Source organism: Syngnathoides biaculeatus, chromosome 7 (assembly GCF_019802595.1).
Source record: "Syngnathoides biaculeatus isolate LvHL_M chromosome 7, ASM1980259v1, whole genome shotgun sequence".
NCBI classification, from domain to species: Eukaryota; Metazoa; Chordata; class Actinopteri; order Syngnathiformes; family Syngnathidae; genus Syngnathoides; species Syngnathoides biaculeatus.
Window position 1 is genome coordinate 7,102,419 of NC_084646.1, and position 23,340 is coordinate 7,125,758.

A 23,340-nucleotide genomic window follows, 5' to 3' on the forward strand; every position below is an offset into this window, starting at 1 on the left:
CATAGAACATTATTCTAAAAATATTAATCTTGAAAATACTCGCTCTCTTTAAAAAGCGAACACCAAGTCCGAAACCTTGATGTTCAGATGGATTCTGATCTGAACTTCAACAGTCGGATCAAATCAATCACTAAAACTACCTTTTAACATCTTAAGAACATATTTAGAGTGAAGGCTTACATGTATCAAGCAGACCAGAAGAAGCCCATCCATGCTTTTATCTCAAATAGACTTGACTATTGTAATGGTCTTCTGACTGGGCTCCCCCAAAAGAGCATTAAAAAGCTGCGGCTCGGGTTGTGATCAGAACAAAGCGTTCAGAGCGTATAACTAATCCTTACACTGGCGTCCAATCAGTTTTAGAATATAATATAAGAATATTCTGTATAACATATTAAACCCCGGCAACACGGTGGATCAACTGGTAAAGCGTTGGCCTCACAGTTCTGAGAACCCAGGTTCAATTCCGGCCCCACCTGTGTGGAGTTTGCATGTTCACTCCGTGCCTACGTGGGTTTTTTCCGGGCACTCCCGCATCCCAAAAACATGCAACATTAATTGGACACTCTAAATTGCCCCTCGGTGGGATTGTGAGCGCGGCATTTTGTCTCAATGTACCCTACGATTGGCTGGCAACCAGTTCAGGGTCTACCCTGCCGCCTGTTCACTGACAGCTGGGATTGGGTCCAGCACTCCCCGTGACCCTCGTGAGGATAAGCGGCAAAGAAAATGGACGGATGGATGAATATTAAACCCCGCATCTTAGTAGAAGTACATTTTTAAATGTCTTTGTGGCCACGGTTAAGCTCTTACCATAAGGGTAAATGTCCCTCTGGTCCAGTTCTCCGAGGCTGGTCTGACACGTGCACAGGTAGGCGCCCCTGTACTCCAAACACGGACCCCCGTCGGGACACGGACGATTGTTGCTGCACGGCATCTGCGTCACCTCTGAACACAAACCACAAGTAAACACGAGGATGGTACACTTTTGGCTTTCCAGATGTTGCGTCTTCATTGTAGTACCGAGCTGTGCCACAGAACACGCCAGCAAGCGCTGAGCTCTACTGGAAAAGTTGCAGTGAAGTACGTGATCCTGCTCTTTGTGATAATCTAGCAGTTTTTTGAAGGTTTATAATTACGGTAACATCCCCGCCAATTTCCGTATAGTCCGTCTTTGGTGTTTTATATTGCACGTTAGCGTTAAGATGCAGAACTTTGTTTGATGAAATGGTTCGGTTGAACATTTTGGTGTTTGAATACACAACATTTTTACTGTATTCTCTTTGCTTTCATGACTTCATGGCCTTATGAATGATAAATAGGCGTTTAAAAAAAAAGCTCCAGACTTACCAAACTGGCAGTAGAGTCCCGTATAGGAGGCGGGACATTGGCAGGTCCCGTTGCCGTCCACGCAGACGCCGCCATTTTGGCACAGGCATTCCTCTGCGCTCACGCACACACACACACACACACACACACACACGCACGGACGGCAAAAGTCAGCGAGTTGCTTTTTGGGTGCCGATCCAAATGTAAACAAAAGGCAGGCCGCAGGACCGGAATGGAGAATGAATGGCGACCATGTGTAGCGGATACCGAGCGCCTTTCATCTTGTTATTGATTAGCCGTCATGTGACCTATTATTCTGCGAACGCTGAAGAGCATTCACACACGTGTTAGTCTGCACCCCCCCCAAAAAAAACCCACTTATTATTTTGGCCATTTTCTTTTTACATTCTAGTGGTTGCATACTTTTCAAGTACATCAAACCATTCCAACTTCCCACTTTGGGACGTCCAGAAAAATTCTCCATTTTGCCATCCAAAGAATCCCATTGAAACGAACGGAGACGCGTTCCAAATCCAAGTCATCCTTCCACATTTGACAACGTGGTCAAGTGATTCCAAAACAGCACATCCTGGACTTCTTGTGAACTATTTTATCATTCTCCCCAATCCCACAGTTTCCATTTCCCATGACAGCATTCCTAACTTCATCCAGACTTTTGCCATAATAACCTCCTCCTCCCACATTTCTTCAATCATTCAAGCAGTTTGGTTTATTTGGGACATTAATTCTCCAAATTCCCACATTTTTACAATAAAATTCCCAAATTGAGAGATATTTTACACGTCTTTCTCCTTCTTCCGCAAACCGGCTCAAATTCAAAACGTTCAACTCATTCAAGACATCTTGAAAACTATTTATGACACCTCTAAATTTTTACTGTAAAACTCCCAAATGAAAACATTTTACTGTACATAGTTACTTCTTTCCACATCCATGCATCCATTTTCTTAGCCACCTATCCTCACAAAGGTCACGAGGAGTGCTGGAGCTATCAAAACAGGCAGGGGGTGGGGCACACCCTGAACTGGTCGCCAGCCAATCGCAGGGCACATCGAGACAAGCAGCCGCACTCACAATCACACCTAGGGGCAATTTAGAGTGTCCAATTAATGTTTCATGTTTTTGGGATCCATCCATCCATCTATCCATTGTCTGTGCCGCTTATCCTCACAAGGGTCGTGGCAAGTGCCAGAGCCTATCCCAGCTGTCAACAGGCAGGAGGCAGGGCACACCCTGAACTGGTTGCCAGCCAATCACAGGGCACATCGAGACATAACAGTCACACTCACTATCACACCTAGGGGCAATTTAGTGTTAAATTGAGTTTTTGGGATGTGGGAGGAAACCGGAGTGCCTGGAGAAAACCCACGCAGGCACGGGGAGAACATGCAAACTCCACACAGGCGGGTCCGGGATTGAACCCGGGACCTCAGAACTGTGAGGCCAACGCATTTCCACATTTCGTGACAAATTGTCATAGTTCCACTCAATCTTATCCGATTTCCCAAATTCCCACATTTTCCAATATTGCACATGATCTATTAAAACATTCCCAAATGAATCGAGAAATATGATACCTGTATATTGAACTCCTCCTTGCACATTTCGTGACCGATTCCAAGCATTCCCAGCATCAAACTGTCCAGCTCCTGATCGCGTTCCCCTCAATTCCCAGTAAAATTCCCAAACGAAGCCATATTTTGACACAACGACCTCTTCCTTCCACAATTCTCGACCGCCTACGACCATTCCGAGTCCGAGTCCCGTTTCTTACATTTCAACAACCGAGTGAATCCCGCCGCATTTCAGCGCCGGCTCGGCATTCACACGCAATTTCTCCATTCTGGAGTTATTACTACCAGTCACCCCAGGGCCAAAAGATGTTGTTTACCCTGCGCGTCCTAATTTGAGCGTCGAGGCGGAGGAAGCGGCCATATCACGCAAAAGAAAAATGCCTGGGCCTTTGAAGTGGAATTCCTCTCGTGATACGGAGCCGATGTGGCGAGGACCCTGGGGCCCATTAGCGGATGCTTCATTAGCACGACGTGCTCTTTCATTGGCTACCTTTGAAGCCATCAGGCACTCCCCGGTGTCCCGCTTGCTATTTTTTTTTTTTCCACTCGTCGTTCCAAGCAAAGCTTTGGGAAATATTTAGGAGACGCTTAGTTGAACTCGGGGGTGACTAGCTGCATGCTGTTTTGCTGGAGCTCCGACACTATAAAGAGCTTTCAAGAAATGAAATGCTGCTGCGTTTCCATTATTTTTTTTTCACCGCCACAAATCAACTCAGAAACACTTGATATTCATGTTTTTAACTAAAAGGTCAAAGGTCAAGGTTAGAGTAGAAATTTAAGTTCAGAGCACGGTCGAACGCACGCAATTACCACCCAATTTTCTTCAAAGTGGGTGAACTCATCGCTGATGTTTTATTTTCATTTTTCTGTTGGCAATTGACTTCGACCTGAAAGAGATTGCTCAAGGTCAAACTAAACCTGTATCAAGGTGGAAAAAAATATAATATTTTCATCAAACCACATTCAGGCATAGCTCAAATTAAAGAGATAAAACAAGAGCTTTACAGATCACGACTTTTGTCAATATGCAATTACATGATAGCACAATAGCCAAAAGACTACCTAAAGAGCAAAAATTTTAACCTGCGATTGGCTGGCAACAAGTTCAGGGTGTACCCCGCCTCCTGCCCCTTGACAGCTGGGATAGGCTCCGGCACTCCCCATGATAGACGTGAGGATAAGCAGCAAAGAAAATGGATGGATGGATGGATGGATGGAAATTTGGATTCAAACCACATGTGGCAAAACATATTTCATCATTTTGTCACCTAAATTTGCTTTGGAACCCGTGTTAACATTCCGCCACAGTATAAAACAGCCATCCATCCATTTTCTCTGCCGCTTATCCTCACGAGGGTCATAGGGAGTGTTGGAGCCTATCCCAGCTGTCAACGGGCCGGAGGCGGGGTACACCCTGAACTGGTCGCCAGCCAATCGCAGAGCACATCGAGACAAACAGCCGCAATCACAATCACACCTATGGGCAATTTAGTGTCCAATTAATGTTGCATGTTTTTGGGATGTGGGAGGAAACCGGGGTGGCCAGAGAAAACCCATGCAGGCACAGGGAGAACATGCAAACTCCCCACAGGTGGGGCGGGATCGAACCCACTTAGGATAAGGGTCAATGGGTCATATATAACTTCATAAACTAGAACTATGCTAACAAGTTTTTTTAAATACCATGTCATCTAAAAATATACAATGAATAACTTGAGACTCTTTAAAAAAAAATAAATAAATAAATAAATAAAATCATACTTAATTCTAGTCGTTGCTCTCATAACATGACGTCTTATGTCTAACAACGTTATTAAGTATTTGTTTTTCTGTTGACCAAAAAAAAAAAAATGCAACTTTGGTGCTGAGCGTGTCGTCCTGGCCGCGTTTCAGAGGATTAAGTAAGTAGCCGCATATTTCTGCGGTAGGAAGCAACGAGCTGAATACTTGCGTGCGGCATCTCCTCATAAAGAAACATTTGAGCGTCTAGACAAAGCGCTTCCTCTTTTGTTGGTAAACTCGTAAAAAATGCTCCATAAAACAAAATATTTACAGGACCTGAAATTCCCCCCCGGTTAGAATGAATGAAGAATAAACGTGAAGAGTAATATTTTCTTGTAGAATGATGCTTTGGAAAAACTGTTGTCTGACAAAAATCCCCCTTTATTGTTGTAATATTATGCCATTTTAGGATAAAAATATGACTTGATCCACCCCCAAAAAATCTGTTATATTAATATTTTTCTCAGCAATCTAACTTCATTTTTGAAAAAGTTGGCAATTTTCCTGAAATATAATTCACCACAATTTAACTAGTTCATTCATGAAAACTTTATTCTGTAAAATGAGATTATTTTTATGAATTTATTTGATAAATATACTAAATTTTATTCTTAAAAAATGCAAATCAAGTCTTAAAAAAATAAGACTTTATTGCTGTAGCCATTCAAATGTATTGTTTTTTCCCCCCTAAAAACAAATAAATACATAAAGATTTAATCTCTAAAAATATTTCCCTTTCATGAAAGAGGCCTTTTTTGATGTCATACATAATGGTTGTTTAGCCACACAAATTCCAGAAAAACGATATTGCTATTGTCTGGACACTGCATTTTTTTTGACTCCACATGACGAATACTGTACTACAAAATAGCTTTATTCTCATCATAGAAATTTTTTCTCGAAAAATGTAACTTTATTCTAGAAAAAAAACCCTACATCTTTATTCGCATAATGTGCCATATTTTTTTCTCTCCCCAAAAATTACTTTATTTTGGAAAAATATCTTTATTTTCATCATGCTAATCTTTTTTTTCCCAAAAAAAGAAAAAAAATATTCTCGAAAAAAATTTCATTTCATTATTCTCATGAAAAAATTTTTTCCCCTGATAACATTTTTTTTCATATCACTTTATCCCCATACTAATACACCCTTATGCTGTAAAAACTGTTGTTTTGGTGCAAATCATGTTGTCCTGGCTGTGTTCCAGAGGAACAAGTCGCTACATATTTCCACGGTATGCCCTCATAAAAAACATTTGGGTGTCAAGACAAAGCACTTCCTCTTTTGTTGGTAAACTCATAAAAGAGCGCTCCATAAAAAAAATATTTACAGGAACATCAAGCAGCCCCGCTAATCCCCAGGTTGGACTAAAACGTGTCTGCTTTGATAATTCCAATAATACATCAACACTCGAGCTCCTTCCAGGCAGGGATCCAAATTCCTGGGGCGGGAGCTACCGGTCCGGATGCAGACACACTTACCTTGGCACGTGTCGCCGTAGTAACCGGGCGCGCATGAGCAGCGGCGCGTTCCGGTCTCGGCGTCCGGTTGGCAGGTTCTGTTTTTGTCGCAGTCGCCGTGTTGGCACGGGCCTGCCGACGAAAAACAAAACACAGAAGTGACGACTAAAACAAAACACAAAACAAACGCGGCGGCTAAGCCTCGCACCTGTTTGGTTTTCCGACTGAGTGGAATTGAGCTGGAGCTCCATTAGCTCTGTGAGGAGGGAAGGAAAAAAAAATTATTATTCTATTGCAGTACAGACATCCATCCATTTTCCAGTTCTGTTTATTTTCACTAGAGTATTCACACATTATTCTTTACTGCAAAAAATGCACTTCATTATTATTATTATTATGCCCATTTTCCCATATTTCTCAACCAAGTCTAACCATTTTTCAACATTTTTCACAAATGAACATTCTACACCCAAACAGAATCTGACCAAGGGCAGGAACGTCTCTTGCTACCCAGGTAGGTTCAGTTCCAGTTCCGGAATATTTTTAAAGCAAAAACCTTCCTTTTGGCATTGATTTTTACTGATTTAAAAGTTATCAATTTGCAAAAACTGAGATTTGATTTGGGAAAGTTAGCATTTTTTAAAGAAAATGTTTATTTTAGTTAAAACATAAAATTTTGGGCATAAAGTTATCAAGTAAATATATTTTTTCATAAGAAAAACAATATTTTGCAGAAAAAATATGTTTTCCAGAAAATAGTAAAAAAAATGTAAAATTTTCACAATACTACAAAATTTAAATATTTTTGTGTCCAACCAAAAACAAAATAATTTTTATAAAGGATAATGTCCAATTTTTTATTTTTTTAAGAATAAAAAAAGAAAAGTGGCTAATTTCTTCCAAGAAAAAAAATTGAATAAAAACGTTTTTCAATTAAAAATAAACTAAACAATTGTAAAAAAATTCTGATCAGTTTTTTTCAAAGATAAAGTTCCTATTTTTTTTTGTGAGGATTTATTTTTCATTTTTCCCATTGCATTATTTTGTTTATTTTTAAATCGTAACTACAATGTGGCCCGCGACAAAAATGAGTTTGACACCCCGGCTGGAGGCATTTACTTTACCATTATGAGAACCGGCATGATGCTGCGTTACGCAAGGCTCGAAATAGGAAGATCAAAATACACTCAAGAGCAAAACTTGGAATAACCGATTGAGCGGCAAGTGGGGGACCTCCGGGAGAAATCTGCCAACTCCCCGGCGCCGAGGTCGACCGCGGGCCGACTCGCTTTAGCTCAGGAGGGGAGGTCCGAGCCCAAGGGGACGTGTGACACATTACTGGATCTAATAACTGCTGTTATTTGATTTCAAGCTTTCAATGTCTTGCTGCTTAGCCGTGCGGGCATGGCAAGTTCATCCCCGCACGGTGAGGGGAAACAAACTACCAACCTTCCTACCTACATATTCAGCTACCAACCAACATCTCTATCAACGACCTACCTGGTTTTTTTTTTCAAATAAAAATATTTCTTCACTGCAAAATACAATTTTCTTTTCCAAACAAGGCTCTTATTCTTATTATATTTAGCTTATATGTAAAAAAATGCATTTATACTTAAACAGTTTTACTCTCAAATTTTACTTTTTCTTGTAAAAAAAACCCTCACTATTTAAAAAAAAAAAAAAACACTTTCATGCTTTTGAGATGACTTCTGTTCTAAAAAAAAACCCGCAGCTTTACTCCTGTGATGTTTTACTCCCCCCACCCAAAAAAAACCTCTATTATTCTACAAAAATACAACTTTCTTCTTGTATTTTATGGCTTTTTCTTCTTTTGCTTGAATATTTGACCTGAATTTCACCTGACTCGCAGACGACTCCCGTGAACGGAGCGGGGCAAAGGCAGGTGAAGTTGCCGCCGTGACTGACGCACCGGCCTCCATTCAAGCAGGGCTGCGACTCGCACTTGTCCACGTCTGCAGCGTCACAACACAACACAAGCGCACACTTATTATGGAAATCAAAAATCCAGATAACACTGTTTGGATGTCCAGTGAGCTGTTCACCTGAAAACAATGCCATTCTCCAATTAGCCTATCTTATGGCGTTTAACAATAGATGATGTCACGAAGCTAATGGACTTTTGTTGGAAAATATATAAGGAATTAGATTGTTTGGTTGGACATTTTGGTGTTTAAATATCCAATGTTTCATTATTTTTTGTTGCTTGCCTTGTTTTTATATATGAATATATAAAAATATGTATATATATATATATATATTTTTTTTTTTTTTAAGGTTTATAATTACAGTAGGATTAATGGTAATTTTCTTTAGCCTGCCAAAGGCATTCCAGAGTTTGTTTTAGGTAGCTGACATTTTTTGACGAAATGATATGGTTTGGTGTTGGAATATAAAATATTTTTTGGTTTATGTATCAATTTTACAGTGAACCTCAATGGAAATTGACAAATTTTCCTCTTATATGGGAAACTGAAAGCTTCTCATTTCCTTCAAGTTATCGTCTCATTAGTTGAGTCAGAGTGAAAACAGATACTAAAGAGACCGTCTTAAAAACTATTTGTATAAGTTTAAGCAAGTTTTAGTACGTTTGAATGTGTTGAAGCTTAAAGCTACCCAAATTGTGGTATTTCTTTTTACTTATCAAAGGTGGTTCTGGAACATATCCTGAGCGACAAACAGGACACTCTACATCGGTAACTTGATTTACAGTTAACTTTTTCGGATATTGCCTTTTAATTTATTCTTTAAATTTTTTTTTTGAAACTTTTATTCTATAAAGAGGATAAAGCACGAGAGAGCCGTGTCCCACCTGTCTGGCACAGCTCGCCGGTGTAGCCTGGCGGGCACACACAGGTGAAATTGTCGGCGGTCTGCACGCACAGCGCGCCGTTGAGGCACAACCCGTCCCTGCACTCGTCCACATCTGCAACGGAATGTTACATCCATATTTCAATATTTACTCAGCCGATTGATATATCCGCCACACGGCTCCCCTCGTGCTGCAAGTATGCGCCGCTGGCCGTCAAAGTATCGCAAGAGGTCGGATACGTCTTCGCAGCATCCAGTTGTGGGAATGTTCACGAAAACACCATTGAATGTACTCTCTCGCTCTATCTGTCTACCTTTTGGATTTTTTTCTTTTTTATACATCCATCCAATCATTATCTGAGCCGCTTATCCCCACAAGGGTTGTGGGATTCTCTTATACAGCATTGGGGAAAAAAATTAAAGACCACCGCAAAGTTATTTATTTTTTCCTGATTTTGATTTTTAGAGTTCTATGTTTTGATACAGTTATCATTTTATAATAATATAATTTATAATGTAAAATATTCTGATTTGTCATTCATATTTTGTCCATAAGTGATGCCGGTACCTGTTTCACACAGAGATCCAGTGTATCCAGGCGGACACAGACAACGGAAACTGTTGATGTGGTCTTGGCACGTTCCTCCGTTTTGGCAGGGAAACGAAGCACACTCATCCACATCTGCAGAGAAAAGTAGGAGGCTTTTACACACAGCGTGAAAAGGGCGAATATAGGTGCACAAATTCAATGTCTATATGTGAAAGGTACAGATAAGGAATGGGCTGATTCGCCAAATTGCTGCAATGTCAAAGAAAACATCACTTAACAGGTGGAAAATATGTCAGACAGTGTGAGAGTTGCACAATCTGGGCCAGATCCAAATTCAGTGTTTTGTGTGTGAAAGGTAGCAAATCAGAATCAGCCAACTTGCTTATTTACTGACAATCCGTGTCAATGTCGTTGACACAGAATAGGACGCCAAAGAAGGCAGAAATATACCAGCTTTTACTGAAGAAGAAATCCAATTTCGGGGGGGGCTTCAAATTTGGCGTACTGTTTGAAAAGTACTTGTTCAAAATGAGAAGTTGAAGTGTGCTGGGAAAGTGTCTTTTTAGGTAAATTGCTCTGTAGGTAGGTCGCAAGTAAGGAAGTAACAGTCACTCACATTTGAAAAATGTACGGGTGTGGTCAGTCATGCCCGCAGATATAAAGTTACGGGTTTGAGTTCTGTTTGTAAATATGAGTGTATCCCATTAAGAGCAGAGGGGGGCGGTGTCAGGTAAACTAGGTAAAGAAGAAGTAGGCTGAGCAGCAAGTTGTTAGAGACCTTGTCCTTCAGTGTTAAAAAAAAAGACGTCAGGCTGTGGTTCACTGTGCTGGATCGGTTTTCATGTGCGCTGAGAGTGTGCGACAAGAGCACAATTGCGCAGTGGCGCAGCTTAGAGGGAACATTGGTCAAGACTACACAAAATAAGCGACGTCTTTCATTACCTATGTATTTCTACTTGTAACAAATTTTACGTACGTGATTTTTTGTGCTTGACTGTGCAGATTTGCGGTGGCGCGTGGGCGCCCGTCAAATCACAGTGTGTGAAGTAAGATGAGTTGCTAGGCTAGTTATGTAGGTGGGAATGTATAGGTAAGAAACTTGGAACATGTGGAAAATAGGAAGGCACAAAGGTAGGATGGTAAATTGAGTCCCAACTGACTGATGTGGCAGCGTCGTCCGGTGAAGCCTGACAAGCAAGAGCAGGTGAACGAAGGATTTCCAGTGATACAGTCGTCGATGCAGCGTCCTCCGTTAAGGCACGGTCTCAGGTGCGGGCACACCGACGCTAGGGGAACAAGTCACCGTTAAAGGAGTCCTAGGAAGGTGGGGGAAAGCGGGCGCTCTTACCTGAATTGTTGCAGCCGCCCACCTCGACGTTCGCGTGGTCGATGCGGAAGACCCAGCGTCCCGGGAAGCCTACGTTGGTGGTGGCTTCCACATTGGATACATCTTGGGTCCGTGAGCCAGGAATGTTGAAGTATCGTATCCCGTCGCCGGCGTTAAAGCCTGCCTGTGGGGAGGTGGGACCGGGGGAGCCAGTTAGAGCCTGCTAACTAGTTTGCTTGCAAATCAGAATGTAGCATGATTAAGAACACCCTGTGAAACCCGTCAGGCAATACCTGCCAGATTAATGTTATATAGCTACCTAGCTAGCGAGCAAGCACTAAACCTTCAATATACAAAGTTTATGCAACAAACATTTTATCTTATTCAGCACTAAGTCTGGCCTCGTTGCGCTAAACCCTAGCCTGCAAACTTTAAAAAAAAAAAAAAAACAGCATAAAATATGAACGGAGTGTTGTGTCGTAGTGGAGACGTAACTGAAGAAATATATTTTTTTTAATGAATTTGTACAACTGTTAAGAATGACCAAGAACAAGTGTTTTTTTTGTGTTGCATTCTGTGAAATCAGCTGTTATATTATATTAAGCTATTCAAATTGCACGATTTATTGAAAATACTGTACACAGATACAAGCTGGACATTTTCCTGGCACCAAATTTGCAACATGGGTTCCATGATTCTGATTGCAAGTGAGGCAACACGGTGGGGCAACTGGTTAGCGTGAAGCTATTTGGCTTCACAGTTTTGAGGACCAGGGGTTCAAATCTCAGCCTCACCTGTGTAGTTTGCATGTTCTCCCCATGCCTGTGTGGGTTTCCTCTGGGAACTGCGGTTTCCTCCCACATCCCAAAAACATCCATTCATTGGAGAATCTAAATTGCCCATAGGTGTGATTGTGAGTGTTGGTTGGCAACCAGTTCAGGGTGTACCCGCCTCCTACCCGATGACAGCTGCGATTGGCTCTAAGAGAGTTCTGAGGTAATTCTTTTGCAATAGAATGTTTGTTTTTCTTGTTTTGTTTTATACATTTAGTAGCGTTGTTAATGGTCAATGTTCTTGTAAATGCATTTCAATACTCGCCGTAATTGCTTGAAATGCCAAAACAAACATTCACAGAATTTAGAAAAATATCCACAGCATCAAGTTGAGGCTCTAAATTAAATCAATTAAAGGCAAAGACTTTCCAAGCAAATGTTTAGTCAACTCATCTAAGTCGGGTTAAGTGTGTACCTACTGACCTACACAGACTACATATTGTATTTACCAACCACCTAACCTTCTACTCATCAACCTATCCTTACATGGACCTTTCTGCCTCGTCATTCCTCTCCCTCCTTCCCTACCTACTTTGCTTACCTGTGCTGCGATGCCCCCCAGGCCGTTTGCATCCCCTCCGCTGCTGGCATGCCTCCCGGTCGTCCAAGTGATGTTATTGTACTGGAAGATGGTGAACGAGAGCTCCTCGTCCGTAATAAGCACCACTTGGAATGTATTCACCTGCATAAAAACAAGTCAGCACACTTGTTTCTATTGTTTTTTTTTTTTTAATGGGGTTTCAGTGAACGAGGCAGAAGTCCATACTGCCGTGGTAGAGCTGCCGCCATAGAAGGTGACTTGGTGCCAGGTGGAGATGAGCACCCAGGTGGCGTTAAAGTCGGGGAAGTCCGAGAAGTACATTTTGACGTCTCCCTCCGCCCGGCGTAGGATGTCCGGCTCACGACTCTGTCGGTAGAAGACGCGTCCCGCCCGCCGGTTGTCGACGTCGGCCCAGAAAGGCGCTACTACCCGGCGGTCCCCGGCGATGGGGAACGCCACCGGGGTGAACTGGGAAACCTCCCTGAGGAAGGACACCAGGCCGTTGTTGTTCACCTTTTGGAAGACAGAAGTAAATCATCGGTGACTCAGAGTCAGCCTAGTAGATGTTTGCACTTCATGAGTGGCAAACATGTGTTAGTTTTATTTATTCCAAGGAAGCACAGACAACAGCTGAGCAAACCAACAGATTCCGAAGTGGAAAGTCATTCAGACGAATGGACACATGGGAAAGTTGACACATTTGCAGCTTAGAAATCCAAACCCGTCACCATAAAGTATGAAAACCTACCTACCAGCCTGTCCAACTACATATATCACTACCTAGCTACAGACTGACTGTACCATGTGTAAGTAAGTTGGTAGATAGTTGATAGTTATCTTGGTAGGTAGATAGTATGTAGTTGGGTTGGTAGGTTAGTACCTAGGCAGAAAGGTTCATAGGTAGGAAAAGAAGGTAGATTTATAGGAACTTGGCAGGGTAGGTCGGTAGATAGCTGGTAGTCATTTTGGTAGGTAGGTAGATTTCAGTTAGTTTGGTAGATGGCAATGTATGGACAGTTAATTTGGAACACTAGGTAGGTAAGTTGGTTGGTATGTAAGTAGGTAGTTGGGTACATGGGAAGGAAGGAAGGAAGGAAGGAAGGAAGGTTGCAGAAGTAGCTAGATAAGTGGGAGGGTAGGTAAACAGTTGGTAGAGAGGTGAATGGGTCGATAGGAAGGTGGGTATGGTAGTTGGCTAGGGTAAATAGATAGGTAGTTGATAGTTATGTTGGCAGATACATAGGTACACAGGTTGGTAGGTGGGAAGGAGGTTGCGCTGCCAGGAAGGTGTATAGGTGGGTAGGTAGAAAGTTGGTACTAGTCATGTCGGTAAGTATATAGGTAGTTGAGTAAGTAGGCAATTAACTAGAAAGGATTGTGGGTTGCTTGGAAGGTGACGAGGTAACATATAGCCAGTGGCTCGGTAGACAGGTGGCAGTCACGTTAGTAGGTAGGTAGCCAGGTAGGAAAGAAGGTAGATTTACAGGAACTTGATTGGGTAGGTCGGTAGATAGTTGATTGTCATTTTGGTTAGGTAGGTAGATTGTAGTTTGGTAGATGGGAATGTATAGATTGGTAACATGAACACTAGGTTGGTAGGTAATTTGGTTGGTTGGTATGTAAGTAGGTAGTTGGGTACATGGGAACGAAGGAACGTTGCAGAAGTAGCTAGGTAAGTGGAATGGTAGGTAAACAGTTGGTAGTTGGGTTGGTAGATTGGTAGATAGGTCGATAGGAAGGTGGGTAAGGTAGGTAGTTGATAGTTATGTTGGCAGATAGATAGGTACACAGGTTGGTAGGTAGGAAGCAGGTTGCGCTGCCAGGAAGGTGGCTAGGTAGACAGTTGATACTAGTTATGTCGGTAAGTATGTAGGTAGTTGAGTAAGTAAGTAATTAACTAGATAGGTGGGTAGGTCGCTAGGAAGGTGACTAGGTAGTTAGTGGCTCGGTAGATAGGTGATTATGTTGGTGGTTAGGTAGGTAGAAAGGGAGGCAGGTAAATAAGTAGGGAGGTAGCAAGGTTTGTAGTTAGTTTCCCCTCAACGTGCAGGGATGAACTTTGCCTCCGTGCCCCCATGGCCAAGCAGCATGTGACAAAACAACAACACGAAGGGAGACTCGGTGGAAGGCTCCCGGCCAGCTTTGGCTTGGCGCCCCCAAAACATCATTTGGTGTAAAAACAGCCCAGGAAGTTTTGTTTGGCTACGAGGACGGAAGCTCAGTTAATGATCCCCACCGCAGCTTTCTTCCCCTTCGCATCAGCGGGACGCGGTGAAAACACGGACTCCTGTGTGTGTGTGTGCGTGTGTGTGTAGGTCAGCCCATCCGATAGCGGGAGTCGGTCATGATGAAAAGGACGCACGCTCGGGAGTTGCGAAGCTCACACACCCGCAGACTGATGCGTTAATAATATGTATGTGTGCAAAATGGCCTTCACATGACATTAGCTAAACTGTACATGAACACAGAGATACTATAAACACACATAAATGGATGCAGTGAGCATGCACGAAGCTAATACTCAAGCAATAACAAGTCGATCTATGCGCAATTAAGAGTGAAACAACAGCAGCGGATCGACAAGCATACATGAATCTGTGTACAGTATATTCGGAAGTGAATATGTACAGTGGGGAAAATAGTCCGCAGCTGCGAAAATAGTCAGCACCGTTGGTGGTACCAAACAGTAATAAATAGTTCATATATAAGCAGTTGCGGAGGAACCAGAGCAGTGGATTGACAACAATGCATGAATAAAGAGCTACAGATGTCAATGCTAACAGCTAACAGCAAGAATAGTCGGGAGCGTTGTATGTTGCAAATAGCAGTTGGAAAAAAATGCTATTGGGCATAGAGCAGGGATGTCAAAGTCATTTTTGTGGCGGGCCACATTGTCGTGAGGGTTTCCCCTCAGAGGGCCGTTTTGCCTGTGAAAGCATCAAAATCTTATGCCTAATCATCATATTAATGTATGAAATAGTTTTGGAATCTGAAACCAAAGGTAATAGGGTTTTTCAACTATTGCTGATGTTTGGTAGCACAAAAATGCTTGCAATATCTCAACATTATCGTATGGCAATTTGAAATTTTGGTACGGATTTGAAAGAAAGTCATGGAAGCTGTTACACATGATTTGCCTCCGCGGGCCACATAAAATCATACGGTGGGCCGGATCTGTCCCCCTGGGCCTTGAGTTTTCCACCCGTGGGATAGAGTAACAATGATGCATGCGTACATAACGATGAATCGAAAACAATGCGATACTACGTGCAGATTATGTTTTCGGAGTGAAGGTAGACAAAACCAGAAAGCATAGTCAGCAGCAATGCATGAAGCAACAAAGTACTGCCAACGAACCAAGAGAATGAATAAATAATATGGTACATAAAAATACTAAAAGTACTATACTGAGTGTGCTAACTAAGGGTGTGCAAACGGGTAAAAAAAAAAAAAAAGAGACAGACAACAGTCGCACTCACAATCACACCTACGGGCAATTTAGAGTCTCCAATGAATGAATGCCTTTGGGATCTGGGAGGAAACCCACGCAGGCACGGGGAGAACATGCAAACTCCACACAGGCGGGACCGGGGTTCAAATCCCGGCCCTCAAATTGCACATGCAGCAAAAAACTACAAGTGAAATTAGTTGTACATGAAACGGAATACTCTACTACAATGGGCATATTAAATTTGTGAATATGAATAAAAGCAAAAAGAGTCATCAGCAGCATTTTAAGTGGCGTCATTGATGGTGTAGTGGTACACACGCCTGCCTTTCTGCAGGCACCGTGGGATCGATTCCCGCTCAGCGATGGTGTCGACATCTGCCCTGCGACTGACTGGCGACCAGTTCAGAGTGTCGTCTACCTTTCGCCTGAAGCTAGCTGGGATAGGCTCCAGCCTTCCCGCCACCCTTGTGAGGATAAGCGCCTTGGATAATGACATAACATTATAAGTAGCAAAAACCTCTGAGCATAAGAGTGGCATTAACTAGACGAATACATAATTCATAAACATAATAGTATGCTATCATAAGCTTGCTGTATAATTGAATGTCAACACATGCAGCAAGAATAGTCGGCGATATTGTGTGCGACTGAATTTAAGAGCATTTTTTCTGAACTGAGAGCTTTTTGTTTGCTTCCCGAGTAAAAAAAAAAACAAAAAAAATGAGTTTGAGCAAGCGGCGGATGGTCTCAGCCTTCACACTTATGTGAGAGAGTGAACGAGTTCAAGTCCTGCCCGGCGTTGTGTCGAAACTGCGCCAAGGTCAGATTCACAGGAGAAACATCTCTGTGTCCATATTTCTTTTTTTTTTAAAACAAAAACATAAAAAATTAAGGAGGGCTGGGGGTTGGAGTGGCGGACATATCCAGGATTTAGCTTGGGTGCGTTTCTGCCGGCATCGGCGCTTTCATGGAGCACAACAAACTTTGATGTGGTTTTCGCCGGGCCAAAGCAAACCTGCCGGACAGAGAAGAAGGTGCCCGGGCGTCAACAGGAGGGGAAACACTGCTTCTTTCTTGTCAAAAGACGGACGTTTCCGCTACTCCAAAGGCTTTTCGGCTCATAAATCCGCTGCGGAACAACTTTATTACGCCGGCGACTCTGCGGGTAATTGCAAGTCTCCTTGTTTAATCAAGGAAACTAGTCAGTCTATGTCATGACAAATCTTGCCCGGTTCCAGCCAAACATAACAACGCACGCCGGGTGAGAACATCTCGCATCTCATTAAAAGGTCTTGTAAAAAAAAAAAATATATATATATATATTAGTTTTTTTCAGTACTTGTCATTAGAAAAATATATGTACTCATTCCTATTTTTTTTATAACTTTCAGTTCGAGTATTTTAAGCACTTTACGTAGGCTTCAAAACAACCACAGCAAATTCAGTTTATATATTCTCAGTAGGCGGCACGGTGGATCACCTGGAAAGGCGTTGGCCCTCACAGTTCTGAGGTCTCGGGTTCGATCCCGGACCTGCCTGTGCGGAGTTTGCATGTTCTACCCATGCCTGCGTGGGTCCCACATCCCAAAAACATGTAACATTAATTGGACACACTAAATTGCCCCTAGGTGTGATTTTTTTATTTGTCTCGATGTGCCCTGCGATTGGCTGGCAACCAGTCCAGGGTGTACCCTGCCTCCTGCCCGTTGAAAGCCGGGATAGGCTCAAGCACTCCCGGGACCCTCGTGAGGATAAGCGGCAAAGGAAATGGATGGATAGATATTCTCAGTAGAGTGGCGCCTTGAGATACGAGTCAGTAGCTCGAGTTTCTCGAGATATGAGGCGTCACTCTGCAGATTTTTTTTTTTTGTTGCCAGAACTTGTGAGCGCAGACATGAGATGCTACTGCTGTAAACTCAATTTACAATATTCAGCACAAATAGTGAACAGTTCGTCAAAAACAGATGTTTCAAACAATCCATTGTCACTCCCGTGTTATTGACCAACAAAACGGAACAACAACGCTGGAGCAACACATGGACACATACAGTAAAACTACACAGTAATTTCATCGATCCCCTTGGAAAATGGCTAATGTTAGTGGTCTACTGGTAAGCTCGCAGGAGTTCGAAAATCTCAGTGAACAGTGTCTGCCTGTCTTGTACTGCCGCTGGAGAAACCAGGAAGAGCAGGACTTTTAATTTTCCCTTCGGCTTGTCAATTAAACTCGTAACCCGAGGCCCAACTGTATTCTGTATTCAGAGAGCCCTGCTGCAAACAGGAAAATTATACAAGTAATTGATGCCCCAACACACACACACACACACACAAAATGCGTTTGAAATCTCCTATAGTTGATGTAAGATGGCAGCAAAGAACTACTTGTGTCCAAATTAAGGTCCTCAGATGATTAAATTCATCCATCCATTTTTGAGCCGCTTATCCTCACATGATATCGGGGAGGAGGCGGGGTACACCCTGAACTGGTTGCATGCCAATCGCAGGGCACATGGAAACAGACACTCACCATCACACCTTGGGGCAATTTAGAGTCTCCAATGTATACATGTATTTAGGATGTGGGAGGAAACTGGAGTGCCTGGCGAAAACCCACGCAGGGACGTGGAGAACATGCAAACTCCACACAGGGGGGGTCAGGATTTGAACCCAAGTCCTTGGAATTGTGAGGCCAACATTCTACAGAGACTCCACCGTGACGCCAACTCATTAATTTGTTTTGCAAAATGAGGCTTTGAGTTTTCTAGCAAATAAAGGAGCGTAGCACCCTCCACCCCCAAAAAAAAACAAAATCACAAGTTTCATTTTTCTACTCGCTTGCTATGTTAAATTACAGTAATTTTAGCAGGCTGCCATTTTAGCTCCCAGTCGCTATGCTATGCTAAGTGATCCACAGCCACCATGCTGCACGTTTTAGCTCCCAGTGGCTAAGCTAAGCTCAAACAAGCTAAAATAAGCCGAGGTAAACGTTACATAATCAAGTGACGAGTTTCGTCATCACGTTACAGAAGACAAAGGCTCCGCCGTGACTTTTGCGCTGTCTCTTTTAGCTCCGAATGGCAAATTTATTACTGGATGTGGGGCCTGCTCAGATGCTGAACGACGACAGACACAAAAAGGTACGGAACAGAACACAGGAAAAAAAAAATTAAAAAAAGCATCTTTGCAGATGAGCACTTGCAGATGTTGGCCAGATCTTCTGTAAACTTCTACGCATGCATCGTGTGCTTCACTCCCAGCAACGTCGTCTTCTTCTTCTCCTTCTCTCTACTACCCCCCCTCCCACTGTAATAAAACGCGGCGGATCGTAACTATCTCCCGCTCACATCTTCTTCCAAACATGTGCTGTCCTCCCTGACCTTCACGCTCCCGAACCCCCTGCGTTAAAAAGTACGGCGAAAAAAGAAACGGAAAAAAAGAAAAAAGAAAACGCGTTGGGGGGCTGGGCGGGCATTCGGATTTTTGGGAGCCGCGGCGCACAGGACCGACATCTGGGTTGCGTTAAGCTTTGATTGGTCATTTCTAAGATAAAGCAGCTGGACAGTTCCGTGGGGAAGACCCCTGCCATGTTTTCTGAGGTGTGGGGGTTGCAGTAGAGGGTTGGTGGGGTATTATGAGGTGGGTGGGGGGGGATCCCACGGCAACATGTGAAAACTCCCACACACAAAGCGCGACAACACGGTGACGAGCCTGCCTGGTAACTGAGGGGCCGAATTGTCAATCGCAGCCAAACAAAATACAGTAAAAGCGAGTACTCCCACTGCAAAAATGTACAAATACCTGATCTATCTATCAGGTACCTACCTAAAAGCTAGATATAAAAAAAAAATATTGAATACATGCTCAAACGACTTTCCACAGGCATAGGAGATTCAAATCAAAGTTGTTTAAATACACGGTTGCTATGCTAATGTTGGCTAAAAGCTCCAATAAGCTAGTCCGCAAACTTGCTACAACGCAGTGGACAACAGGTCACAAAATGCTTCTCGAGAATTATGATACTGATATTCTTCTGTGGCCGTTTGGATATATGCTTTGAAAATTGTTAAAAATGGTCAATAATTTGACAGAATATCGCGACTTGCCGCTTGTGTATTAATACTGTACCACAGAACGACACCGAGTGATATTGTCATGAGCAAGACTTGGCCACTGAGGGACAGTAATTAGACAGGTATTTAAGTTGGAGTTTTTGTCACTGGCATTTGCCAGTTCGTTGCCTTGAGTTAGTGAGTTGCGCCCACCAGCAGGAATCCCCACCACCGAGAGAAAGTGTAGTGTGAGGTATCCTCGTCACAACAATTCTTTAGTCCCGTGGCAGTTCGTGTTTCCAAGTTTGCCTCACTTGTCATCACACCTCGGTTCATGTATTGTATAGCATTGTATGACCTCAGCTTTGAATAAAACTACGCCTAACATCATGCCCTCGTCTCGGAGTCCTGCATTTGGGTTCACCCCCCCCGTACCGGAGGTTCGGGACAGATATTTAGAATTTTCATTGGAGGATAGTGTAGCCTAAAATAAAAGCATATATCCCATTGTCCAAATGTTTAATATATTCTAACATTATTTTGTCCCACACTTTCCAAATTCTTACTGTTGCACTTATCTAAATCGTTCATGTCCTAAAAAGAAAAACTGATGTTGTGCTTTCCGAAAGAAAATATTTAACCTTTTTATTTTAGCTTGTCTCATATTATGACATTTCATTTATATTGCTTACATTGTTGTTTATTTAATGATTTTCTTTATACAGTATATGTGTTTATTTTTAATTGAGTTTTTTTAAATATAAGATTTCTTTTTTCTGTATGTGGCCCTCATTGGAAAACTATTGGAGACCCCCTGGTTAGGATAATGTGAATATCCAACCGAAAGAGTAAACGATGTTTATTTTTTTGTTGTTGTTTACGTGTGAGCAATTAACTGCGATATTTCCCAGCGCACTTAAATGCACCAAAGGTGACTTCACTGCCTTTTGCCCATTGTTGCCATGGTTCCTCAGCCTCCCCTGGTGGCCATTTGTAGAGTGAGGAGGAAGAGGAGGAGGGGATGCGTAAGCGCACAACAGGTGGTGCTGATTTAAGGAACATCAAAGTGTGTGTGCGTGAAAAGCCGGCAAAAAAAGTTCACTTGAGTCGCGCGGGACGGTGAAAAAGTAGAACGGTGTCTACAGGGTGCATGCACACAGGTGATTTTTTTCAAGAATAAAGATCATTTTCTTTCATGAAAAAAAAGGGATTCCCCCCCCCCCATTAAGTTGCATCTGTCTGAGAATTTTCTTTTTGGCTAATATTTTTTTTAAGAACAAGAATATTTTTAAAGCAAAACTCTTCTCTGTGGCATTGATTTTACTGATTTAAAAGTCAACGATTTGCAAAAACTGAGATTTGATTTGGAAAATATAGCTTTTTTTTTCAAGAAAATGTCTATTTTAGATGAAACCATAAAATTTTGAGTCTAAAGTTATCAAGTAGATACATCATATTCTTTCATGAGGAAAACAATACTTATATAATATAATAAATATATATATATAATATAATAACTAATATATATATTTTCCAGGAATAAAGTAAAAAAAATAAAATTTTATTTTCGCGTCCAACAAAAACAAAATTCTTTTTTTAAGGATAATGTCCAATTTTTCCTTTTTTAAAGAATAAAAAAGTAAACGGGTTTCAAATTAGCTTCAGAACAAAAGTGACTAATTTCTTCCAAGAAAAAAAAAATTGAATGAAAAAGTTTTTGAATTAAAAGTAAACAAAACAATTGTGAAAATTCAGATTTGCTTAGGAAAAATTTTCAAGGCAAATTCTTATGACAATTTTCTTTCCCCAAGGATAAAGTTCCTATTTTTTTGTGAGGATTTACACAATACACATGCAGTGTAGCGCTATGTCGCAAGCCCCCCACCCCCACCGTGGCCCCATCTCATCCCCGTGGAGTCATGTCAAACTCTGTCACGCCAAGTTGACAACACAGAAGCGCGCACACAAAAAGAGATAAACGCACTTACATAGAGCCCTGTGTGCTTGTCTCCGAAGAAGGGGAACGCCACCGAGATCTCCAGCAGCCCCGAGCCCCCGTCGTCCTGGGCCACCGTCTGCGCGTCCCCCCACTCCGGGCCGAAGGGGTAGAAGTCCTCCAGGGGCACGGCCGCCTCCGCCCCTCCGGGCAGGAGCAGCAGTAGCAGGGCGCAGAGCAAGGAGGCCGGCAGCGTCGGCGGCATGGCCTCAGCCGCCCGAGTGGGGGAGCAGATGGAGGAGGCCCTGACTCGAACCCACCTCGGGGGTGGGAGGGGGCTGGGGGGACAAGTTGTCTCGGAGAGTCTCATGCCGGTTTTGCACCTCCGCAGCGTATGAGGAATATTGGGGATTCCTCACATTTTGCTCTGGGAATGAACACAGCAGCAGCCGAAGCCTTTTCTTTTTCTTTTTTTTGGGGGGGGGTAGGGGTGAGGGGGAGGGAGCAACGGGGTGTAAACAATCCTGCAATTTTTTTTTCTTTTTTCTTTAAGGGTCCCTGATGGCTGAGCTTGTGAGATATCCTCAATAAAAGCGCTCTATTCTAAGCCTGCTAAAGGACTTCTTTCACTGTTTGGACACGCCTACGCCCCCCCCCCCCACGTCGAGCGGGCACAGACTACCTTGCATAATTAGGCGGTGGCGGCCAATGGCAACGCGCGAGGGCGGGGATCTGGAGCGTGGCCGGGGAGTGGTGGGGGGGCTATGGTCATCAAAAGGGCCGCTTGAAGCCCTGCCCAGCCGCAAAGGGGGGGAGGGGGGAACGAGTGTGTGCGCACAAGGAGGTGCACACATGAAAAAGTGTGTGTGCGTGCATGTGTGTGTGTGTGCTGAAACACTACATGCACCCACACGCAAACATAGCAGATGAAGGAAAGCCATTTGAGCAATCATTTGATATCCTTGATATGCAGTTTAAGGTCACTGTACTAGTGCACTCTGTCATTGCTATTTAGACAATTCAGCTCACGGGTAGAACAACTAGTGGACTGACTGGTACTAGTACTAGTAATGTTCCATCCACTATTATTGTCACTTATGGGCGTCACGAGTAAACCGATTTTGGCACACTTGTTGGACAACTGCATGTTACTGGAGAGGCAAAACTTTATAAATTGATACCTGTGACATAAAATTATACTAGTGAACACCCCAGCACTACGCTGCTACTACTACTTAGGTTCTAAAATAGTGCCTGGGTGGCTACTCGTGTGTGACACATGCCTACTCATTACAACTACGTGGATTACAGCGCAGTTCAGTAGTTTACCACTAAAGTTTGTTTGCGTACCAGTTGCACAAAAGTGGTGTTTGCATTTCGAAACATTACTAATAAAATGGCTGTTTTGCTAGTACGGCTTCTGTGTTACTTGTGAGGATAAAGAGTGTACTAGTATACGGACCTTAGGTTGAATCGTAAGGATATAGAATAAGTGCTCAAACGGCTTCACACGAGCACTTTTGTGGTTTGTCAGCAGTTGATCGTGTCGCAGCCCCCGCAACACTTAATCCCATCCTTTTTTTTTTAATGAGTCAGCGTGTTGTGAAAGATTCTTCTGTCCCACTTGGAATCCCATCCCCATACATCCCCCCCC

General features: G+C 42.9%; 1 protein-coding gene across 7 annotated transcripts in view; it reads right to left on the reverse strand.

Annotated features, from left to right (window-relative positions):
- The window catches only part of sned1 (sushi, nidogen and EGF-like domains 1), a 76,389-nt gene that overhangs the window by 19,244 nt on the left and 33,805 nt on the right, over positions 1 to 23,340 (reverse strand). For 6 of the 7 annotated variants that reach the window (XM_061824984.1, XM_061824980.1, XM_061824982.1 and 3 more), the window contains exons 36-46: positions 12,476 to 12,763; positions 12,251 to 12,391; positions 10,898 to 11,060; positions 10,710 to 10,835; positions 9,568 to 9,681; positions 9,001 to 9,114; positions 8,030 to 8,143; positions 6,376 to 6,423; positions 6,189 to 6,299; positions 1,351 to 1,443; positions 814 to 948 (exon numbers count right to left, since the gene is read on the reverse strand). In XM_061824984.1, the coding sequence (XP_061680968.1) occupies positions 814 to 948; positions 1,351 to 1,443; positions 6,189 to 6,299; positions 6,376 to 6,423; positions 8,030 to 8,143; positions 9,001 to 9,114; positions 9,568 to 9,681; positions 10,710 to 10,835; positions 10,898 to 11,060; positions 12,251 to 12,391; positions 12,476 to 12,763 (1,447 nt within the window). The remainder of the gene's footprint in view (positions 1 to 813; positions 949 to 1,350; positions 1,444 to 6,188; positions 6,300 to 6,375; positions 6,424 to 8,029; positions 8,144 to 9,000; positions 9,115 to 9,567; positions 9,682 to 10,709; positions 10,836 to 10,897; positions 11,061 to 12,250; positions 12,392 to 12,475; positions 12,764 to 23,340) is intronic. The other variant, XM_061824981.1, reaches the window with a different exon arrangement.